The 23,822-nt window shown below is 37.1% G+C and overlaps 3 protein-coding genes across 8 annotated transcripts in view; 1 reads left to right on the forward strand and 2 right to left on the reverse strand.

Moving 5' to 3' along the window:
* Positions 1–157: 157 nt before the first annotated feature.
* On the reverse strand, positions 158–2,620 carry LOC128677857 (uncharacterized protein). Its single transcript, XM_053759007.2, has 7 exons — positions 2,360–2,620; positions 1,929–2,152; positions 1,530–1,705; positions 936–1,199; positions 726–817; positions 416–518; positions 158–311 (listed from the first exon to the last, which is right to left on the reverse strand). Exons 1-7 carry the CDS (start codon positions 2,506–2,508, stop codon positions 177–179), a joined length of 1,143 nt encoding a protein of 380 aa, XP_053614982.1. The 5' UTR covers positions 2,509–2,620; the 3' UTR covers positions 158–176.
* A 140-nt stretch (positions 2,621–2,760) lies between these two features.
* LOC128677855 (translin-associated factor X-interacting protein 1-like) lies at positions 2,761–9,560 on the reverse strand. Of its 2 annotated transcripts, none has more exons than XM_053759003.1 (11): positions 9,342–9,560; positions 9,089–9,223; positions 6,480–6,661; positions 5,974–6,149; positions 5,686–5,812; positions 5,322–5,430; positions 4,894–5,060; positions 4,618–4,813; positions 4,292–4,444; positions 3,904–4,075; positions 2,761–3,068 (listed from the first exon to the last, which is right to left on the reverse strand). In XM_053759003.1, the coding sequence occupies exons 1-11, from the start codon at positions 9,477–9,479 to the stop codon at positions 2,902–2,904; spliced, it is 1,722 nt and encodes a 573-aa protein (XP_053614978.1). In that variant the 5' UTR covers positions 9,480–9,560; the 3' UTR covers positions 2,761–2,901. The 2 variants fall into 2 exon arrangements, with proteins under 2 accessions (XP_053614978.1, XP_053614979.1); XM_053759004.2 differs by lacking the exons at positions 9,089–9,223; positions 9,342–9,560 and adding exons at positions 7,344–7,481; positions 7,778–8,903.
* Positions 9,561–9,732: 172 nt separating this feature from the next.
* Positions 9,733–23,822, forward strand: part of RanBPM (Ran-binding protein M) — a 37,128-nt gene continuing 23,038 nt past the window's right edge. The window contains exon 1 of one of the 5 annotated variants that reach the window (XM_053758338.1): positions 9,733–9,973. In XM_053758338.1, coding sequence (XP_053614313.1) covers positions 9,781–9,973 — 193 coding nt within the window. In that variant the 5' untranslated portion in view covers positions 9,733–9,780. The remainder of the gene's footprint in view (positions 9,974–23,822) is intronic. The other 4 variants (XM_053758341.1, XM_053758339.1, XM_053758340.2 and 1 more) reach the window with 4 other exon arrangements.

The following is a 23,822-nucleotide window of genomic DNA, read 5'->3' on the forward strand; positions in this document are numbered from 1 at the left end:
TAAAATTAAGTCATAGTCGGAAATAATAGTCGTAGTAAATTATTTTATGGGTTTTTAAACCCGTCTATTGATACGCATATTTTTCCTTACGCTTATGGAGAAGTCATCGTAGCAGTAAAATGACTTACGACTTTTGGTTGAAAAAAAAAGAAGCGTCTCCTGTCAGCCTGTATATTTCAGTAAGGTTTGTGTCTGTTAACGTGTAGCTTGCTGAGCGATGTGTGAAGTTTCCCGGGCGCCGCGGCCCCGGGGGCGGAGCCCTGCCACACGCTGATCGTGCCGCTTTCACCTGCCGTCACTAGTAGGTCATTCTATAAAAAAGGTTTCGCTCATGATCTACTCTCATCTGTTTTTACGTGCAAAATCAAGAAATTGTTGTAAATAATTCATCCTTTGCTTATTTGTCAATACTTACATCTTTATGATACCAGCAACATCTGACTATTTGTTTGTTCTGGGCGAAGTTGGAGCTTGGCTGTAGCTTTTTATTTGTTAATGAAAGAGATCTTAGAACATTCCTGGAAGCATAAAATATGCAACATTAGCATACATCATCATAGGATTAAGTGTAACTAATTTACTATGGTTGTGACATCAATGCATATGTGTAATGCGTGTATAGAGTTTTGATCCCTTTGGGAAAATACGCCTGGCGTATTCAAGCTCGGTTCGCACAATACGCGAGGCGTAGTTTTCGTATGTAAGTAAATATATCATTTTCTTACCCATCGCCTCCATAAGAACCTGCCAGTACGACGGTCAAATCATCCACGGAAGTGTAAGCATCAACTAAGTAGCAGTCGTCATTCTTACTCCTCTGAAAAAATGATAAATTTCATGGAATACATGTTATTACCAAATGTAAGAAAGTACTCATACATTGATGTATATTTTTTTAATATGTAATTTAATATTACTGACTGATAAAAACTTACTTTTAAACTCCTAGCAATCTTATCCCTTCCAAAACTCCTGATCAAATCCCCAGACTCTGTATCCCAGATCTGCAGGTCATTGGACTGTGCAACACAAGCTAGCTGCTGTCCGTCCAGCCAGCTCACCCTCTCAACTGAATTCTCAACATTCAATGAATATACTAATGCATCGTCTTCACTCTGTTCCATGACATTGAAAATGTTGAGGAGACCATCCAGAGAGCCTGTTGCTATTATTTCTGTTTTTTCTTTATGGAATTTTACCTGAAATAATTACGCTATTTAGTTATTTTAGATTGTAAAAATCAGGCAAGGGAATTAGTTATCAACTAGAGAATCTTGTCATCAGAGATGGGCTAGCAATGTCTCACTATTTCCTTAATCTCACTAATAATTCCACAAATAAACCCGTAATTATCTTAGCATGATCTTCGAATTTTTTAATTCAAATGCAAATTAAAAAAATAGGATATAATGTATAATCATAAAACACCATTGATTTTGCAGATATCTGTGTGTAGCTATGACACCTGGTGTCTCTTGTCTGCCTCCACCACAATAGCACCAGTAAGACAAGTGAAATCAAGTCCCCACCTGAGTGATGTCATCCGTATGTGATTCCCAATATCCACCGAGAGGCTTAGTGACCCTTGTGTCCCAGAATACAAGGTATGCATCATCCTCTACAACTTGACTGCCCGCACACAACACTCTACTGTTGCAAGATACATCCATGCATTCATATGGCCGCACTATATCTGATTCTTCATCTGTAATCAATTGAAAAGACACATACAATAGTCTCTATAATAATTCTCAAAAATATTCTAAGAACACAACGGGGACATTGACTCAATCTATAATTATTGACATAATTCTAATTTTTCAAATAAATAAATAATGAATAAATCTGTTCACTATACACAAGTGTTATCAATTTATACCTGAAGTGCCAGTAAAAATGGAATAATTTGAAGTATAATAAAAACACACCTTTATACTCCAAAACACAGCTACCTTTCTGTCTTGTATCCCACAACTTTATAAGTCCGTCTTCTCCAGCTGAATACAATAAATGATCATCCTTAGGGCTAAATACCACCTCTTTTAGAGCCTTCTTGTGTCCGCTAAGTCTACATGTCTTTGATAAAGACCCATTGTTGAGTTCATACACTTCTATGCTATGGTCTTGTAAACTAACAGCTAATTTTGATGATCTGAAATTAAAAAAATAAGAGTGATAAGAAACCATTTCTATATTATTATTTTATTATTATTTTCAAAACACTGATTACACTTTTGGAGGTTACAAATCTCAAATTAGAATAACTAATGTACTCAGAATGCAAAAACTATGAAATTAATTTGTCAAATATACTATATAACGATAATAAGAGTGAAATTTATCTAAATATTGGACTTACTTGGTGCCTGTTATCTTGTTTATATAGGATTTTTTTACAGACACATTAGTTTCGGCAATCAAATCGTATTTCTTGTTAAAAAGTTGTTCTAAAGTTTCTGGGTCCAAAGTATCTTTGTCAATTTCTTCATTGTCTATAATATCTCCCATAATTATTACTTATTTGTACCTAATATTAATTACACGAATTAAAAACGTTTTTTAATGAGAACAATAACAAATCAAACACACGTTTTTTTATTTTGACATGACAAGGACAACTTTCTGAAAGATTGTTCTTCCTGCCTGCTTGACAATGACATTTACAAGTCGATATAGTAGTATAGTGGTGGGGTACACGTCCGATCGATTGAAGATTAGACACGACTCTTCTAAGTTGGTAACGTAATAAAAACACAAAAGTTGTATCCACAGATATAAGAACATTCTTAAATCTGTGGTTGTATCAAATATTTTTTTATTTTAATATTATTTAGTTATAATCAACTTAATAGCTTTTATACATAAAAAAAATTTAAAATACGAACAAGGGTTTTTGTTGTTTTATTTGTAAACTTTCCGATGCGAGCGGTATCTGGGGCCCACTCGCTCGATGTCCCCCGCGGCCAGCCTGGCAACAATGGTGCGCAGCGGAAGCGGGGTCACGCTGCTGAGTGGAGCTGTCGTCTCGGAAAACGACCAGCGAATGTAGCGCTCCATGCGAATGTGATCTGCATAGATTAACAAAAAAAAAAAATGGTGATCTGTAAATCATGATCCACACACCAAGAAGTAGCTTCCCCTGTCTGCCTATGGTCTATGTCATGATAAATCATGTTATGTCCAAACTGAAGCTACGATTATGTACCTATTATGCAACCCTTCGTGACCTACTGCTGGGTACCTATAGGCCTCATTTCGGTTGAAAAAATTCAAAATTATTCAACTTAGGATGATCATTTTAAATTACACAAGTAAATTAACGAATGCAAAAGTATAACTTAGTAAGTAGACGTCTACGCCAACCTTGCTCTCTGGCTCCCTGGGCCATCCTTAACTAGTACATCATAACTTATCTTCTCTGTCTATTAGAATAGGGTCGTATTAAAAACAACTGATAACACCAGAACCTAATGGTTATGGTGTTATCAGTTGTCGCGTGAATTATTGATTAGTTTTAGAATTATCTCGCACTAGGCGTTCTCAGATAAGGAACGGGAAAACTCTAACACTTGATACACGAATGGATATAATATTTAGTTCAAACTTCTTCTTGTTCAAGATCTATATTCTCTTGTCAGTGGAGTATACGCAATACTTGTGCTTTTAAGGTCTCGTTACGAAACGACGCCTGCCTTCTCTCTCAGTTGGCTCGCATAAGTCTTCCTCGGTCTCCCTAGACATCTTCTTCCTTTCACCTTTCCTTCCTATATAATTTAATATCTAATGCAATGTATACATACTTAGTGGTAATAAATAAAATTCTATAAATGAGCAAGCAAATTTTTGTCATCTGGGTTTACTAAGGATGGTCCAACTGGACAGAGTAAAAACAAAGAATCTCACCAATCGCAGGGTCGACGATAGCAAAGGCTCTCTTGAGGTTCTCAACAGAGACGCTGTTGGCTTGCCGGCCCCCGAGCTGGCCCGCCACCTCGCGGATGTACTTATCCTGCGCCAGCTGCCTCTGTCTGTACAGCTCTCGAGCCAGCTCCACCAGGTCGAAGCCTTCAGAGTTCTGTACAATCATGCCAGACTATAATAAACTCAATCATCAGGACATAAAGCTCAGTTTATCTCGCATGATGTCCAGATTCTCAACTCAGACTGTGGTCGAAGACTTTCGAACGACAATATCAAAAACATTAAACAATATTATTCATACAGTCGTTTGTATAGATGAGCGTTTGATCGTGTAAATATCAAGACAATTTGAAATCACGCCTCACTTTACCTCTTGGAACAGCTTGTCCAAATTGACTTCATTGCTGTTCATCTTTAGCTTGAGCTGCTTCCTCATCACGTCCATCAGGTTCTTGATGTCCACCTCGCTTTTCAGAGGAAATGCCGCCTTTGCCTGCTTCTCAAACTCCTCGGCTGTGATTGTCTAGAAGATGTGGATTTTTATGCAATGTGAGATCAGTTTGATTTCAAGTACTTATTCAACTTATGCCCAGTTTACCCACAAGATTACGATATCAAACTTTCCTTGAAAATTAAGCTATAGAAGCGACCTTTGTACCGAGGTCTCTGGTATCTGTATCTGTATTACTTAGGTACCTCTCCATCTTTGCTGTGCTTATACAACAACTCCTTCAGCCGCAGCCATTGCGCGCGGTGCCCCCAGTAGATGTCCTCGCTGAGGTGTCCGTGGAGTACGCCCCAGAACAGCTTCACATGCGGCTCGTCCAGCATCTGTTCGGCCCCAGCGCACAGGTTGTACGCCCATTCAGCCCGCACGCTGGGTTGTTGGTATCTACAAAATAGTACCTTGGAGTTGAAATGCCGATTGTAAAAAAGATAATAGTCAAGATCGTCAGATGTTTGCAAACAGACCTGTCCTCGAAGTATTTGGTAACGTATTCTTGCATGGACAGGGCCGGGTGCTCCAGCTTGCCAAGCCAGATATCGTTGATAATCACGTTGACCTCCCGCCGTGAAAGGCGAAGATTACGTACCTTGCCTTCGTAGCGGAGGTATGGCGGGATCATGGGATCTATGCCCTGTAGAAAGCACTTATTTTTGGCACCATGTTGAATATATTTAAGATGATACATTAATTTATTATTTTTTCTTTAGGTAATAAAACGACGGAAAGGTTTTTTCTTCTTCCGTAACTGGTTACGAACCCATAGTAAAGTAAGTGACTTTAGTAAGTATGTACTAATTAAATGAGACTAGATCGAAGACTTGCCCGCGCTACATGCGATGATGTTGATATACAAGAATGCAATAACAGAAAACAGTGATAACTTTGTACATACAAGACCATCGAAGTGCTCAAGCTGTTCGCTCTCCGCGGCCGGGCCGAGTTCCTTCAGCAGCACTCTGAGGATATCTCTTGACGTCAAGCCTCTGGCCAATTGACGCCATCTGCATTTTGTAATTATTTAGCCACTTGTTTCCGGATATCTATTTATGCAGTTGTACATTTTTGTAGACAAATAAATGCAAACATAAGAGTTCAAGTTTGAAATCATATTTGGTTAAAGTCTAGCTGTGATCACTATGAATGCAATGCATGATATTCAGCTACATCATTTGATGCTGATCATATTGCATTAAATAATGCGACATCATCTAGTAACCTCATTTCGGCGTTATTTCGAAAGCCAGTTGCAATGTTACCTATCCCGGCCTCCACCGATGAAGTCCGCACAGAGATCCCACTGCGGCCGCGGGGTGCCGGCTCGCTCCAACTCGCTGCAGCGCTCACGGCTCTCCTGCAGTTCCTCTTCCAAGTTCTTCTTCAGCGCTGCAAGTGAATATTTTAATGTAGAAAATAAGCAGCCGTAATAGAGCAACAAAGCAAGCGAATTTTAACTTGCAATTCTATATCCTATGGCTGGATGTCGAACGAGGCGGCTAAGGGACACACATAAGGAAGTTCTATGTTCTTCCAACAAATTTACCCACACGAAACACGCTTCAATTGGTCCTGCAGCGCTTGCATTTCCTTTTGCAGCCGCTGTAGCTGCTTGACGTGGTCATCGTTCTTTGCGCTCAGAATGTCGTACTCCCTCTGCGGCACTGTGTCTGCGTACTCTTCTGTCATCTTTTTCAGCTCGCTGTGCGTTGTTGATAGTTGTTCCCTGATATAGAAAAATACATCATAATAGATAGTTAGGTATATAAGAAGCTACAGATTCCGGAAAATTATGGAGAACCTGTGCCAAATGCGATAGTTATTGACTAGAAAACCAACCTAAGTACCTATTATTAATTAATCTGTATCTTGTTACAGGATAGCTATTCTATAAATAGTCAAAGAGTCTATAGAGGAGCAAGTAGGAAGCGCGCGCTATTTAATAAGGCTACAGGCGAAGGAGTAATTGTGGCGAGTAGTCGCACACACCACGCTCATGTTTGAATGAAATCGGAAACTCATGAGGATGAAAGAGAGATTTCAACTGGTGCCTGACCTGCATCGGTCAAGCGCGATCCTCAGCACGACGGGGTCTCCGTGGACCTGGTCCACGGGGCACGAGCTGCCGTTCAGCTCTTTGAGCTTCATTTGCAGCCCGAGGTTCTCGAAGTAGAGCGTGTAGCGTGCGTCTCGCTCACGCATTAGACAGAGGTAGTCTGAGAACTTCTCGTCTTTCAACTATAATAGATTTTTATTATTGAGTTATTTATAATTATTTCTCATAACATACTTATTCTGCCATAAGATTGCATGAATTGTCAGAATTTATTTCAGTCACCTATAGGCATCTGATATGACAGCTACCTGAAAATAGTCGTACAATGAAAGCAGTCGCATACACGTATAGTACACACTAGTAAACTAGTCAACAGATTCGAACAAGAGTGTGCAGGATTCCTTACGATCTTTTCCTGCCCGGGAAGCAAGCTTGCGGTTAAACAGGCCCTTAGAAATTACGTACAAAACAAATACAATAACTTGCACCAACAGATAGGAAACAAATAAAACAAAGGACAAATAGTTCAAGTTTATAATTCCAGTAAACTTTTTCACTTACATAAGTCATTGGATAAACAGAGATCGCAAAACGAAAGAAGTCCCGCGGCAATACCTATGTGGGACTTTTAGTTATAGATGGGTCACGTTGTTGTTGGCAGCGACAGTAGCGCCGCCTACTGGGACTTAATTCGTGGCGAGAACTCTAGTGTCATCAAGATCACACACACAACACAGAAGGGAGCAAGCTTAGTCCACAAACACACTTCTCACAGATAATAGGATATGAGCTCTGTGATTTATGAATGAGGATCTAATATGGCATGTAGCTATGCACAATAACTAGCAAATAATATCGCCATACCTTCCCCATGTCTTTTTTCAATTTGGATATTTCAAAAGTCAGTTTTAAGTTTTTCTCCCTCAAGTCATCATTTTCACTAACCAATGTTTTGATTCTATCATCTCTTTGTTTCTTGCGAACTGATATACCAAATACTTTCTGGAATACATCAAATAATTCCAATCAAATGTTGATAATCCAATCTAATAACCTACAGTTTAATTTTTTTTACCCCCTAAAATTAAAACTACAAATTAATTATTAACATTTAATAAAAATAGAAGTACAAGGATGGGAGTAAAAATCGATTGAATTGTGAAATCCAATCAAAAACTTGGATCCCAAGAATGATTTCACATTATTGTCATGGCAGATGTCATTAGAAAGTGTTAACAAGGCCTTTAAGTTCAAGAAGTTGTTTTAGACCTTGTCTTCTTCTCCATCCAGCTTCGGACTTCCTTCTTAATACTAGTTATGTCCTCAGCATATGTCCTACAACACCCTCCCACATATCTGACTCCCAAGTCCAACCAATCATGGACAAATGTGTCCAACCCTACACACTTGTCTTTGTCTACCCATCCTAAATCTGGATTATATTTCTCTCCCGAATTTGGATAGGTGACAAAAGGTATTGGATTGTCTTTCCTGTCATCATTGATACCTCTCAACAAGTTTGTAACAATTGCTGGAGAACAGCAATTGACACCAACGGCTACAATCTGATTTGGATTTAAATTATAACATTTCTTTGAAACAGTTTGAAAGTTTTCACCGTGCACAAGGCTTTTGTCATCTTTACAACTGAATGATAGCCAAGCTTTTGTTTCAGGGTAATCTTTCAGCAAGCCTACCAACATTTCAGCCTCAACCTGGCATGGTATTGTCTCAAAAGCTAGCATATCAACTCCTGCTTCCACCAATGCTTTAATCCTAGGAATGTGCCATTCCCGCATGGTTTCCGGAGACGTGTTATCAGCGTAATGGCCATCATATTCCGATCCATCGTGCAAATAGGCCCCGTATGGACCAACAGAGCCCACAATAAGAGGTGTTATCTGTGGAGGTGACTGACATTCTTCTAGAAATATCTGTCGGGCTCGTTTCGCCAGGTCCACCGCCTGTCGAATAATACCCAAACCTTCTTCCGGAGTAACGCCCAAATGTTTAACGAATCCGCCAACAGAAGCTTGATAAGTATTCGTCATAATTATATCTGAGCCAGCTCGCAAGAAGTCCAAATGCGTACTAAGTACGTCATCAGGATGTGTCTGCAAGAATCGGGCGCTCCACAGAGGGTCTCCGTCAGCAGTAGTTCCTACATGGACGGAGAGTTGTGAAGAAAACCCTCCATCTAACACGTAAACAGATGGAAGTTTGCTGTCGCCTGATGCTGACATCAAAACAATTTTATTACACTGGTAAAAATAAAATATAACTGAGTATAAAACTAAAATTCAACAGATTACTTTGATGATGAAATTAAGTAATTAAAATAATAAAATAAAAATCGCGGTCAATTCTGTCAAACTAAATCAAAACAAGTGTGACAAAAAAAACTTTTTACCTACAGGTTATATATGTCAAGAAAGATGTCAAATTTGAGGTAGAGATGTACCTAATTCGATTTATATTAAAGTAAGTCGATAACTAGCCAAACTAGATCCATAATAGGCCCGTAAATATGTAATGTTCTAACATCTGTAGGATAAATAAGGATTTCGATGGAATTGAATCTGTGAATAAAATGCACTATGTGTACTTACATCTTGTGTAATGAATTGAGATATGCGCTCGTCCCTAATATTAAGTGCATTTTCGTAGGACTGCTTTACTTCACTGAGAATATCTTTATAAGTTGTTGTATTTTCAATAAGTGTTTTAAAAGCTTCTTGATAAATCTGTAATAAGTGTTTATAAAACAAAATACAAAAACATTGTTTGAAACTAAAATTTACTTGAATCTATTACCTACAAACAGACTGTGAAATAAAAAATAAAGATTTTAAAATATCTTACTTTAAGAATTTCATCGTGATATATCTGTTGTTGTTCCAAAATGTCACTGTTACTACTAGTTTTCACCAGTTTTCTTTTGCTAGCCACTGTACACAAAATCTGCTGTAAATATTTAGGTGACCCATGACAAGTCATCATTTGAAATTCTGTTTTTACTTTTATGAAATATAATAAAATGAAACTATATAATAAAGTTTCAGTCAGGCGAGCCAATAAGTGTTTCTGTGGAGATTATCTTATCTCTCTATATGTACACAAAAATTTGCACATCACTAACTTCCTGCAACTTTCGATTTATTATCGATAAATACCGTTAAATACCGATAGTGACAGCATAGTCTATGGTAATTTATATTTCTGCAGTGGTGACCTCTACAGTATGATAGATACACTACTGTGGAAGTGACGTCAGTGACATGAAATTGTTCAGAAATTAGAAATGGCTGCGCTAGGTAGTGGACGGGGGATGATGGATTCCCAAAATCAAGTGCAAAGTGATACTGTAGATCGTTTGAAATTGCTTTATCCTAATGTTAATGAAGAAGAAACACCTTTACCGAGATCGTGGAGTACCAAGGACAAATTTAGTTACATTGGATTGTCTCAAAATAATCTTCGAGTCCACTACAAAGGTAAGAACTTTCAAGGTTTGTTTTTGCATTATCAGTTTTGGGAACTCTCGAATCGTGTATTTTATATGTATCTAGATATAATTGAGGAGAGTTTAGTATAGTTTACGTAATTAGTAACGCATCTGACGTGTCACAACACCTCATCGTTGTATGGTGCTATTACTGTCGCATTAGTCAAACAAAGAAATCAGCTGATCGTATATTTGGTAACAACACGGGATAACTTAGTGAATCCCCTTCAAAACGCTATATAGATAGTTGAAATAGGAATGTTTACTTTGTTGTTTTATCATACCTTCTGAGGTTTTTATAAAAAAATTACAAACCAGACAAGGTCTCCTCTTCTCTAAAATGGCAGGCAGACAAAAATCGTCTACAAATTTAACTTGCATTTGCATTATCTAACTATGGATTATTATTTTTTCCAATACTGTTATACTTATGCATTTAAATTTCTGTTGTGCTATAGAAATCTTGAATTTTCATATCATTTCATCTTTGTTATTAATCAATACAGCCCTGAACATTACATTAATATAAATATTGTATCATTATTATCAATAAGCTGCTTTAGCATTTTCACAGGTAAGTAACTAGTAGGTACTAAAATTAATAACATTTGTAATGTTGTTGACCATTGTTTTAAAAGAACATACAAAAAATTTTTATTTAAAATTATTTTGTTATTGGAAGATGTATCACAGTGCTCACCAAGTGATTACTACTGTTGTAACCTTGGCACGGTCAGATTAGATAATGGGTCAGGTCAGGCGAAAGTTGACATTCCTTTGTGTTGTTTGTACAGTCCACTAATATTTTTTACTAATGTAGGATTTTGTCCAACAACACACTTGGGGATGTGAAATGGACCAATATTCTGAATGCAGGAGTAAGGACTTTTTAATGTTGAAGTCACATGTGTGTTTTTAATAAATTTCTGGATATGGTGACATGGTATGTTCAGCATGTAATACCAACATGTGCATTGAACTGTAATTTGATGATATTTTGAACTACCTTGCCCTATGTAGTACAGTGAAATGGTCCCACAAAGGGGATGATCAGCCATCTGGTGCTTGTCCTGGCATCCCCAACCAGGAGCACAATGAAATATTGTGATTTGCACAGAAAACATATTAGGGCCTTCAATAAATTACGCCACATGAGTTTCATGAATTTTGAGTCCTGTCTATGTAACATTTAGAACACCTCTCCCAAGAGTAATTTCACAAATTTGACAAGGCCAGTGGTAGATGATTTAATTTCAATATCAGTCAAAAGTTTGTAATTTGCTATACACACTTTGAGTAATATTGAAATTAATATTTTGCCGTACTTAAGTTTTCTAGGAGTTTGTATTTTTTTCTGTACCAGACACAGTTTCGATAATGTAAGAGAGGATGTCTTCTTCCTTTTTAAACCTGAAGGGGAAAATATCTTTTTTTATCATGTCAGTCTACATCATGCCAGCATTTCTTGGAGCCCTTCTGCCAGGGCCAATCGAAAAATGTTTTATTGGTTGACTCTTGAAAAAAAAAAAACGCTTCGTGTTTTCATTTTTAAAGAAAATGTACCTATTTGTCGTATATTGGCAGCTCAAAATTGCGATGTGGATTTATCTAAAAAGCTCGATCGATTTTCCGGTCCACCGTAAGTGCTTCTGAGAGCTTTCGAGTAGATCAGCAAATAATCGGGAAAATGCCACGTGCAGTAATTGCTGCACCCGGGCCGTATCGACCGGACCCGGCCAAATGCCACAGGAAAATCAATACAGAGACAAAGGCGGCAAAATACGATGAGTCCTGCATATACTATTTCTATGGAATATGTGGTGCAAATTTTACGTTTTCGGACAGATTTTACGTTATCGACATGTTAGTAATTCAGTTATATTCGTACCTTTGTTGTAATATATTTTTTTAAATAAGATTTTGTTTAATTTTGTATAATATGTAAAATTTGTACAATACAGGCGTGATCATTTTCAAGTTCATTAGCTCAGGGAATTTTCTCTTCACCGCTCACGGCATAGTGCTAGCTAACTTTGCATTATCTCTACATAACTGCACAATACAGCGCCCAGTTTGTTGACCGGGCTGTGTCTGGCTGCGTCTACCATATTTTGTGTCTAGACTGCACCCGAAGGCACCGGGCAAAGACCGGCAGCCATCCCCACCCTTCTTTTGTCGTCTGGTGCTCAGACTAGCATAAAATCTGGGTCTCATATAATGCTATCGGCGGTGAAATTATTTCAAACAATATCGTTAGTTAGCTATTAATTCCAATTTCGTAAACAACATTTTAAAGTCCAAACTTTGAAACTTCAATTGAATTTTGACTAACTTTGATGACGCCTACAATAGGCGTCATCAAAGTTAGTCAGTATTAATTGGCTCTTGCTTAGTCTATTGTTCTCAGTTACGTTGAATAAAGTAGTATTATTTTCGGTTGACGTAAGATTATTGTCATCAACATTTTAACTCCACATTTGTGACCAAGACAGACACGTCAACAAGTAACGCGACCTTTATGAACTCTGTTGCGTTTAGTGCCTCGACTTCTCCATCACATACTCGGTCGACAATAGTATAAAACTTAGGCTCTCGTATATCCTACTGCTCCGGCGCGCCGGTTGATGACCGGGCACAGGATCGGCCTGTCCGTTGTCTACCTAATTTTATGTCTAGACTGGAAGGCAAAACCGACAGGGAAGATTCCCAAAGGTTGTTTGTGGTCGGCGGCGCCATTAGTAGTACATTCCTTTAAGGTATTGTCAATGTTTAAATATAATGTACCTATTGTGTTCTATTGATAGGGGTTTGTACTGACGATTCTTTCGTCGTTTGCTCTCAATAGTTAGAAGAATAATACTAATATTTTAGGAATTGTCTATATATTAAAATCTAATAATAAAGCATCCTGATGTAATTTGATAAAAACTAAGAGAGAGATAAGAAACTCTTCTTGAAAAAGGTCTACAATAGACTGACACTATAATAGACCTTTCCGTCGATAATCACTCGTCGATGACACGTATTCTTAGCAATCCAGTGGAATGCTTGCTTTGTTCTAACAATTCATAAGCAACAACAACTCGTAAGCAAGATTATAATTGATAAAAACTACTGTTGAAAAACTATGAAGACACGATGATCACTGAATGCTATCAGAATGACAACCTGCTCCCGGACCGGGAGCGACGATATTGACATAACGAAGCCGATGGACGAAGCTGCCGCGGGCAGCATACAGTATATTATCATTTGCATGTGATAGTGCACTTTGTGGTGGTCTAAAATCAATATGCGCCGGGATTTCGTGGAAACAGCTGGCCGCATGTAAAGCCGACTATGTTTTTTATTTAACCGCCTTTTGACTTGCCTGATGCTTTCCTACCTGGATAGTTTACGGATTCTTTTATGCCGGTATAGGAGATAACACAAAAAGTATTGTTCTTCTTCCATATGGCATTGCCAAGACTTGAGAACAAAGTAAATTTGCCCTTTTTTCCTTCATGCCCAGAAAGAGTTAATTATCTCAGAGTTCGACTTTGCCAATAACGTTTAATGTACAGTCGTCAAGCAGCACAGCACCTCAATTTACCCAGTTTAGATCTTTATGCATACTTTATTTATTGAAACACACGTGTATATAAAAAAAAACAATAAAACATGGTAAATAATGATTACAATAAGTACCTCTGTCAATAGACCCCTTCCATCCTATAGCAATACACATAAGAACGAATGGACCCCACTTTTTAAATTTTATTTTTTTATTTCTATCATTCCTTTGGCAGTATTTTGAATTTGTTCAAAATCTAAACAATATGTATAACGGGGAGGCTAATCCTAGACGGTAGCGCTCTAACTTCAGTGTAAGGCTGTCTCTAAGTTTCGTGCAATGCTTTTTCAGTGCGTTGATCCCCGGGGCCGGGTAACGACCCCCGGCCAGTCCCCAACTCGTTCCAGGCTGGGTCCGATGGATGCTTTTATTTTACTTTCTCGTCTACATTGAAGCTCTGAGGACTTAACTAATCTTGGAATTAAGTTAGCAACTCTATTGTTAAACTATCGATAGTTCGGTAACAGTATCTGGATTCGAAGTGTTAAAGCCTGAATCGTTAGCCTACTGAACCTTGGTTAACAAAAAATACTGTGACTTCTAAATGTTATGTCGGATGCCCTTTAGGCGACTTGAATAAAACCAGTGTTGCTAAAACACACATAAGTTAAATTGTGAATTGAAAATTATTTGAATGTCGTTCTTTTTCCATGTATATGTGATGACTTTACTGAAGTTTTGTAGCCAGTACGTAGACACAATATAGAGTACCTAATCCATAGTCTGAACCTACTCGTACCTCCGCGAGATAGACGAGTGCCACATTATGGCATACACCGGAAGCAGGTGTGTCATCATAAATTGTTTCCCACTCGCAATAATTCCACTTAGAGAGCTTCGTAAGCGTAGCGACTGTAAGCTCAGATTATGCATTATGATGTAATAGTATAGCTAGTTATTCTGTGGTAACACGAGGGCGGCTCGACCTTCGATGTCGCGTGTCGGACCCTGAATATTAATCGGATCAGTGATCGTCTGTAATATATGAATGCCATTTGACAGTTTGGTTTATTCAATAGAAGTAGAATTGGTATTAAATGTAGTACAATCTGTCTGTCAGTTGTTGAACTGGGTAAACTGAAATCTTTTGGTAAATATAACCTCATTATTCTCTACCACTGAACTCGTAGTGATACAAATAATACTAGTAGATCGCAGCGAGCTTAGACCTCGTGATCACAATATTTTTTTTACAAAATTGTGAATGTTACAAAAACGACTTAATCGATTTTATTGCCCCACGAACTAAAAATTCTATTAACAGATCCTACATAGCTTTTAAATTCATCAAAATCAGATCAACGGTTCGAAAGTTTTCGCGTTACAAACATATACATACAAACACACAAAAAAATTATTTTTGCCCCAAGTTGATTTGTAGACAATAAAATACCCGTATTAAAAAAACTCCGCCTTCGTTGTCTTTTTGTTTAGGCTTTCTCATTCCTGGTAAAGTCCAAGACTTCATTTACCTGACGCGCATTCTTTAAAAGAAAACCTTAAATAGGCCTTTTTGACCATTAAGGGTTTAAAAGAATCACCACGCGTGCTTCCTGCCTGAAGCGTTTAAATTGTGCGTCCAGTGATCCTTTCTTACGCCCTATACCATGCCGCTACGGATTCGACTCTCTTAATTTCGTTTTTCTTTTGGTTGTTAGCATTCGATCTAGCGTTTATCTCTCTCTTATTCTCCCGTTTCCCCGGTTGCATACTATACTGTGACGCCAGAAGCTTTTACACAGCCTCTGCAGTAAATTTTTAAGAAATGGCTCGTGATTTTTAGAAAAATCCGCTCGAACTGCCGCTTTTATAACAGGGCAAGGTTTAAATGAAAAACTAACATCCCCGTTATGGCTGTCCCTTCAGATCTTTGCTTTATCACGCGTGCTTCCTGACGAAGACCATAAATTGCGTGTCCACTGAGCCCTGCAGCCCTAATGGCCCTACTACTGGTTCGACAACTAGCACTGTTTTAACTATTGCTATTGATTCTTTGTTTTGTCTGAAGTTTATTCACTATCATATGCGTATGCGACTACTTGTCATTAGATGTGAGTAGATGGACATTAATTTGTTTAATAATAACAAACTCAAAAAAAAAGCGACTATGAAAGTATTGCCTTTCAACACTTTTCTTAAAATGTTTTCTGTGGTTAACGATGTTGGCTTCACGTTTATACATTCTTAATACTTAAGTTTTTCATGAAGCATTCGTTTAAAACGGTCAGTTTTGACTCAAATGAAAAAGAAAAAAATTATACATACATACATATTTTGAAGGCTATAATAGAAATCTTAAGATGAGATGCTACCATTTTCATTAAGTCTTAATTTTTGCGCTGTAAACAACTACATATTTGTTATTATTCGTTTTCTCTATTTCTACTGTATATCAGGCGGGCTTCGCGATAATTGCAGGGCCACTACACGCCCTGCGGACCTGGTGGCCCTAACTACCGGTTCGAACTAGCGCTGTTATTATTGTCCGCTAGGTTCATGAACCTTTACCTTCTGTTGAGTACCGTTTATATTGTGAATCTGGTTAAGGTGTTTTATGCGTACGCAGATGGTGTGAAAACAGTGAATTACTACTTGGGTCAGTGGACCCAAGCGACAGCACTCTGATTTTCAGACGTGAACCGAAATAGTGTGTGTACAGTCTTTTCTTTTATATAGTTTTTTTTTAATAAATAGTCCAGGATTGCGTATTATAGTATTGCAATTGTTTATGTTATCGCGGATATGAATACGACGCCATTAGCCACGTAATGTTATCTATTACTATTCAGGTTTCCTGGAATCAACTAGTCCACTAGTTGAGAACAAAACTAGGTGAACATATGAACAATTCAGATTATACTTTGACTGATGTGGATTTGCCTCCTTATCAATAATTTAATATATCATTCTTTATCTTAGTTCACCCAATTTCGTCATCATAATTCTTCGTTTGTTGCAAAAGTTTGTTCTTTCAAGTCCGCCCTTTACTTTTTTAGTTTCATTTATGAAATTACGTATATAAATATATATATGTCCTTTGCCTACTGTAGAGTAATTAATCTATTCCGTTTATGTCTCCCCAATGTCAGGTGAACTTGTAATAAATACTGATGAGAACGTGAACCTTGATGCAAAACCTTCCATGCAAATAGAAATGTTTGATATACGTAGCATTCTGTCCCTACGGTATCGCTATGAGGGCGCCGACTGCAGTAAGGGCTGAAGGGTCGTGTCTAACGTTGTCAACAAACAAATAATAATTAACTAGAAAGGCTACTGATTTGTGTTTATTAACGTTTGTTTGAGGTAGAAAATTGATCTAACAATGTACTTTCTTTTTCTTGGATAACATAGTATCTATTTTTTATAGATGGAATCATTTTCGGTTTTGACTTTTACTTATTAATTTATAATTGAAATGGACTCTTCATTTCAAGTATGTAATCTAAACCACAAGAAACTCCAATCAATGAAAACCTAAGAATTGCAAACGATTTTTTAGCCCAATCTGAGCACTATCGTGTTGACAACATTATCAGCCTGTCACTATTTCAGGATTTTAAATCCGAAGTTCTAAACACTTATTCAAGACGTGGTCTTTTGGAGCTATCCCATATAACGATCTGCCAACACTATTCTCACTGAATAGCCACGCCCTAAAACTTCCACTTTCTTTTCAATTGCAAGAGAATTGATCCTAAGCTGGCGATGCTTGGGATCTACCTGCACCCTGCCTTCTCTCCCTTCTCCCTCGTTCCGGGGCGCACCCTTCATGTTTATCTCAAGTTGTACGTGATTCCAAAGTTGTATACAAGCAGGATTTTTAAACGAGAAAATAGTGTTAGGTCTGGCTTATTAACTGTCGACTCTCAAATGACTGTAGTTTAATCGTGGACGTAATAAATATCCACTTTAACATTTGCAAATGTCGATAACACAGTGGAATAATACTCATGCTCCACTTTTTCCTTGTTAAAGATATTTCTATACTATCTAAATTCAACTATATTTTGTGTATATTACCTACACAAAATATGATTGAAAAATCCGAGCTAATTCTATATTTGAGTCCATTAATATGAAAATGACCGGGCATGGAGGGGCAACCGCGCCCAGGGCTCAAAGGGCGTTCTAATGAGGTCACACGCTACGGTATACTGATCTCCAATGACAGTAGCCCGAGTGGTTACTAAACTCGGTCTTTGTGTGTCTTTTAACCTATGACCACCTTCAATAGGGAGATGTTAAAAGACAAGAAAATCTGCTAAACATCTAGCAAGAGTTTGTATTATATCAACTCAATTTATATTGAGTGTAAATCAAACTACAAACTAAAAAATCTATATGATTTCATGTGCAAAATGTCCATACTTTTAGAAATTTTAAGGTTCAAATCCCTTATTCATCCATATTTTGCATAATATCCGAATCACTGCTTTATGACAATAATATTTTGAATAGAAAAGTCACAGGCACGTGTCTAAAGTAATATCTAAGTTTCATATTTCGTTCACAAACTCCTCGAAGAAATTCCTGCCTACTCAACAGATTTGGCTGTTGGAGCCTTGTTTGAAAATATGTTTGTTTTGTAGAAACATCCACATGTTTTACTTATAAACAATACGATTTTATATTATTCTTTATTGCCCTCCAAAACTTGCCAACAATAGCAGGCTTATTTTCAAACAATCACTTCCAGCCAGCATCTCATACTATTGACGTGTGTGTGCACAAATCCAGTCTTTATCGGATACACACGTTACGCAAACTTCACTAGTAATTTACATGAATTGATTGTTATCACAACACCACATTTTCTCAAAGATATATTCTGACTAAATCTCAAAAATTCAAGTCTTTGAATCATCCTTTATGCGCAGTCGTTGATCCATGCTCGCCCACCCTTATATCAATTGCCATTGTCTGCAGTTTTAATGTCCCATTTAGCGTTGTTGCATTTCCTTTGTTTCAAACAAAGGTTACGTCGTTCATGATTTCGATTCTACACGGCCTTGAGTTCCAATTAGTACCATATCTATGATGGTACGTAGTACAGCAGAACCTGGTAATCTGCATTCGTACTTTTACGTACTTAATCTTTAGGATTGAGTCGATTGTTTCTATTATTTTAATCATATTTTATTGACTACTCATTGCTATTCATTTCTCGATATTTTCCTTTATATTGTCAGCATTTTTATGTTCATATTTTTAGATCTGCATTATTCCATGTTTATGTATCTGAAGAATTTTCTTTGTTTCGATATCTATTCGAAATCTTTGTAACAAAAGACCTTCAACTTCGTCGACTAGCAGTTTTTCATTATGATATTTGTTAATTTCTCCTTGTTACTTAATGTATACTTAAATATATGTATGTATATACTATATATATGATATATTGTGATATAAATGTGCAATTATTGGACATCATATACGAGGATGGATTTTAGCTCGACGCCAAGCGGAGTGCGATAATAAACCTGAGTATGCCATTGCATACTCAGGTGCATTGTTCATTAACAATGCACGCGTGTCGTACAACGTTTTTCAACACACTTAAAGTCGACAACTGTACCATAAAATCATAGAGAAAATTATACATGTGTTAGAATTAATTGACTTTGTTTGTAACCAACTTGAATAGCAACAGTAGTTAATGCGCATATTCACACCGATTAATAATATCCACAAGAGTTTCAAGAGAAGAGCTGAACCACGGCACGTTGCCAAATGCTGCAAGTTTAGACGAAACTCGTTAATTTATTGTTTGTGTTATCATTTCCGATCGTAGTTTCATTGCCGTTGCTATAATGCACGATGTTATGATTCAAAGCGTGCGGCCATGTTTGTATCAGAAACCGATTGATGATTGAAAGAGAGATTGATTTTTAATATTTAACCATCACGTTAAGATATATGCTAACATATAAGTTTATGTATAGCTAAGTTTATTTTCCTAAATGGATGTTGATGTAGCTTTATAACATTCAAAATCGGAAGGCTAGAAGTCGTGGGCGACGATCGTAGAGTAGAGGCGGCGAAGGGCCGCCCTTTCGAAATGGGACCGAAATGGTGCATCTAGTAACTAGGTCAAGCTCGCCTGCGTCGGGCCGCCACGTGCTGTTCCCCCGCTGCCACACCCCCTCACTGAAACTGTCTATCTAAAATGTATCTTAACTATCGAGTATAAAGTCTATTTTCCTTTAATCAAATACACTACTAGCCTTGGGTGATTTGAGCTCTATTGAGTATTCAAAGTAGCCCGTAAGTTGTTGTGTTTTGGGTTGAGATTAGATTGCTGCGATGCTCTCTTGCAATTAACAATGGCCCGTAGTAAGGCTGTTTTGTCGTGTTGAGAGAAACATGGGATATTTGCATTTTAAATTCAGCTAGGCGGAAATTGTGGTTAGGCTTTGTCTAATCTGTGATATTTTTATCATCTATACTACACAAAGAGGTCTCACATTTCAGTTTAGCCCTTTACTGATCTGCTTCTATTGGTCCAAAACCATTTAGACACATTTAGTCTATAGGCTTTCATTTCACTTATTGCCATTACAATGGCTATCTCGAAGGAAAACAGCACAGTTATAGCAATATACTTCAATAGAATTAGGTAGATACTGCTCGACCAGTTCGTTGATATTACAGATTACAGATATGTAATAACTTGATGGAAAACAGTAGAAAACAAGAAGAATATTAAATGTTGAAACGGCACCTCGGGCGGTGAGAGTGAAAGTTCCGCTAGCTGACACCGCTACGAGCTCTTGCGAACACTCTAGTTTCTGCCAGGAACATTGTGTATCCTAAACTCTGTTTACTTCGATCTTTACTGTAGCAAAATTGTTAATACAAAACCTAATGGTGCCAATCAACTACCAATACTTACCAATTCGTATTCCATTAGTGATTGTATCGAAACGGTACACATTTAAGATTCATCTAGGACGTAAATTATCACATATTGTATTTAGTCAGTTATTAATTTTTCTTTTAGATAGTCTTTTCTTACAGGATAAATACTAACTATTCTCCAAAATTGTTATAAAATGAAATCAATTATTATAATTAATATCTTCAAACACATTAAATATTCTAGGAATGCTTTTAGTTTTCTTTGATAACAACTATATCTCGGTAGCGTTTATGAAACTCTGCTTGTATGTTTATGTTATCTGCGGTTCTTCTTTGTTCGTCTGTAGAACAATCAACTTTTGCCCCCTTAGTTGAATTATGGTTGTTTCCAAAATATTTATTGAAGAGAAGTTTATAGATATAGGGAGGCCAAAAGTTGGTAGAATTGAAAATGAGTTCTGTTATCATTGACAGTAAAACAATTCGCGTATTCAATTTGAATTAATCGACGCAAATGGCTTTATTTGTCAAATTGATTTTACTTTGGCAAATAGGTTGTGCGATACCGTATTCCATATGGAATGGATTTATTATCTAATGCAACGAATGTTATTTTTAAGTATCTATTGCAGCGAATGACAATATACAGAAAGAACTAGACATGTATCTTCTATGACCTACTACAAAACCCTCACCTGGGACATAAATAACGCGATTCGAATTCATAATCCTGTAGCTTCTCTAGAGATTAATCGACTGTATGTTATTGTTTGTCCAATCTGATACATGAATTTACAAATCGTACATAAATGAATTGTCCTGTTTATCATCACCTAGGTCACCACCTACGAAATTAGGTCACTTGGTTTCTGTAACATAACAAATATATTTCTGATGTAATGCTAAATGAAACTCTTATTTCGAAGTAATAAGAGCTACTGAAAACACAAACTTTTCAGCTACGTCAGCTGTCCATTCACGTAGACCTTTGACATCGGGCCTCACCGTTGTGTTTGGAAGAGATGTGTGTTCGTCAAAGGGTCCAACTGCACTGGATGTTATTTCGCGCGATAACTTCCCCTCCCTGTTATTGGCCGTCGACACGCCACCGCTCATGTTATTTCACTTTCTTACTAAATCCTATCGATTGTATAAGTACGGCCTCTTGTTTCTGAGACAACAATTTTGTCCTTACAATTTGTAATACATTCTTGTTTCTATTATAATCACTATTATTCAATGCAGAAGAGTTCTGGTTCTGATTTTGATCAACGAAAATCTTTTGTATATTTGCTAATAATGTATTTTTAAACGTTGTACGCCATGTATATTTTGTACCTTGATCCCAGCATCTGCATAAATTAAAATTATACCAAGCGCCTGTTTGTTATTCCTGATACATTCTCTTTCTTTGTTTCAATTCGGTTGCATTTATGCAAGGTGATGTTTTTCAAATGTCTTTCATAAACCTCTCTTCATTAATTTACATAAAAAGTATCTAAACATGGTTGCATCTTATCTCATCAATGTCTGACAAAAGTGTGCGTTTTCGAGAATAGTAACGTCCGAGATGAAACATTGTATGAGAGGAAGAACGGCAATCTAAGCTCAAAGGTTATGTGCCAATATAGACAGCAGACTGTTTTATCTTTCGCATAAAACAATTTATCAGGCTCTATACCGTTATACACTGTGAGTAGTATTGGCCTATAATTTCTCGATTGTTTCTGATTTAACCTTTCAAATTTATTACTCAAGTGTTCAGTTCGTTGGATTGGGGTTTTCATACTCTATGCATTTTCTGAGCCAAAGTGATACATGCGAACCTATTGTTTGACTTTAATGCTTTTTACCCTTCATCACAATCGATAAGTGATTCAACAATAGTTCCAATCCCGTAAATGCCGATACACAATGGTATCGAACTATTGAATATTGAAACTTCAAGATTGCGATATCGAATCTCTCTCTGAGTGCACTGTAAGTAAAAGAAAAAATGAAGGGTAATATAATGCTGAAGATTTAACAATAGATCGGTACGTATAAAAGATCCAGTATCGAGTCGCCTAGTGACAATGATACGTTATATAATATGCACCATGCTTCAATGTCGGTGTTGGAATACAAGACCTCAGTCAAGGAAACTCTATCCTAGCCGCGATTGGCGTATATATTCTATATATTCTATTTATAATATCTATTAATATTCAGCCTTCAAATTAAGTAATCGTTAACTTGCTAAATTCAACTAAAGTTTCTCCTTTATAATAAAAACTTAAGATCAAGTAGATTGTATGAAAACCCTGAGTATAATTCCTCCAACGTCGTTGTGTTTTGAAGCGATCTCACGCAACGTAACATGAGTTTGTGAAATATACATCTAAGAAGTTAACTCGATTTGAGGTAATCGCTCGGATCGAGCTCAGGGCAAGGCCATGCCGCCCGCGCGCTCCAAAACACTCGTTATATTTAACTTGATATTATTAATTTTAGATTTTTGGTGTCATTGTCCTATTTGGATGATGTATTAACGTTCTGGGTGCCACTTTGAACAAGCTTTGAAAGATTAGGCTTTTATGTCGTTACGAAGTTGTACAAATCGATCATTAATTTTGCCTTATCATTGAACATTTTCATAGAAATGCGAATATGATGTTAACGACGCAGAAAATAGTTTTAACTAAATTGGTTTCAAGAAGTATACTCATAACAAATTATTGTAATGACTATGTCTATTTACTCCATCATCGATTTAGCAGAGTGGCACGTTATATAAGATACTTTCTATCATTATGACCATTTAACTTCCGATAAAGTAAAATTACGTTGTTGTTTAAAAACTCGTTTACTTAACAATAAGTAATCTATTTGGCCATAAACATTCTAATGTATTCATTAACATGAAGAGGAGACCTTGCTTAATAGAATTGAAAGTAATGAGAAAAGGAAATTTTGTCTGACTTAATATTTTTGATAATGTAATCATAACTGTAATTAATTTAATTATTTGTAAGCTTAATATAGTTTAATATATCGGCTCCATAGCACCACTTTGCTCTAAACGCTCGTGTTAAGTCGGTCAGGGTGTGCATGTCGCGTTTGCTGGCAGCATCGTCACGCTGCTTGTCACCAGCCTTCATTATAGCTGCAGTCAAGTCTTCACCATTTAGCAACGTCAACGACGTGATCCTTCGGGTCATAAGCAACAGTTACCCAAAGGCGTCACACATAGAATGCTGAGGCGAAACGAAGGTGGCCGTGCTTTGCTTCGGTAGAAATCGCTCCGGTTTGCGCGCATGTAGTTAGATACCCAAATGATACGAAATACACGCCTTCGTTTCGCCTTCGGTTTTTGTGTATGGCG

This window comes from Plodia interpunctella, chromosome 18 (genome assembly GCF_027563975.2).
Source record: "Plodia interpunctella isolate USDA-ARS_2022_Savannah chromosome 18, ilPloInte3.2, whole genome shotgun sequence".
Taxonomy (NCBI): domain Eukaryota; kingdom Metazoa; phylum Arthropoda; class Insecta; order Lepidoptera; family Pyralidae; genus Plodia; species Plodia interpunctella.

What these genes read in the sequence shown, in the direction of transcription:
- LOC128677857 (XM_053759007.2), bottom strand. Translation starts at nt 2,508, where the DNA reads ATGGGAGATATTATAGACAATGAAGAAATTGACAAAGATACTTTGGAC. An exon ending in AGATTGCTAGGAGTTTAAAA is followed by an intron (nt 818 to 935) that starts GTAAGTTTTTAT and finishes TCATTTTTTCAG; the next exon opens with AGGAGTAAGAATGACGACTG. An exon ending in GTTGCTGGTATCATAAAGAT is followed by an intron (nt 312 to 415) that starts GTAAGTATTGAC and finishes CCTTTTTTATAG; the next exon opens with AATGACCTACTAGTGACGGC.
- LOC128677855 (XM_053759004.2), bottom strand. Translation starts at nt 8,722, where the DNA reads ATGTCAGCATCAGGCGACAGCAAACTTCCATCTGTTTACGTGTTAGAT. An exon ending in CCAATTGAAGCGTGTTTCGT is followed by an intron (nt 5,813 to 5,973) that starts GTGGGTAAATTT and finishes ATTCACTTGCAG; the next exon opens with CGCTGAAGAAGAACTTGGAA. An exon ending in AGCACAGCAAAGATGGAGAG is followed by an intron (nt 4,445 to 4,617) that starts GTACCTAAGTAA and finishes CACATCTTCTAG; the next exon opens with ACAATCACAGCCGAGGAGTT.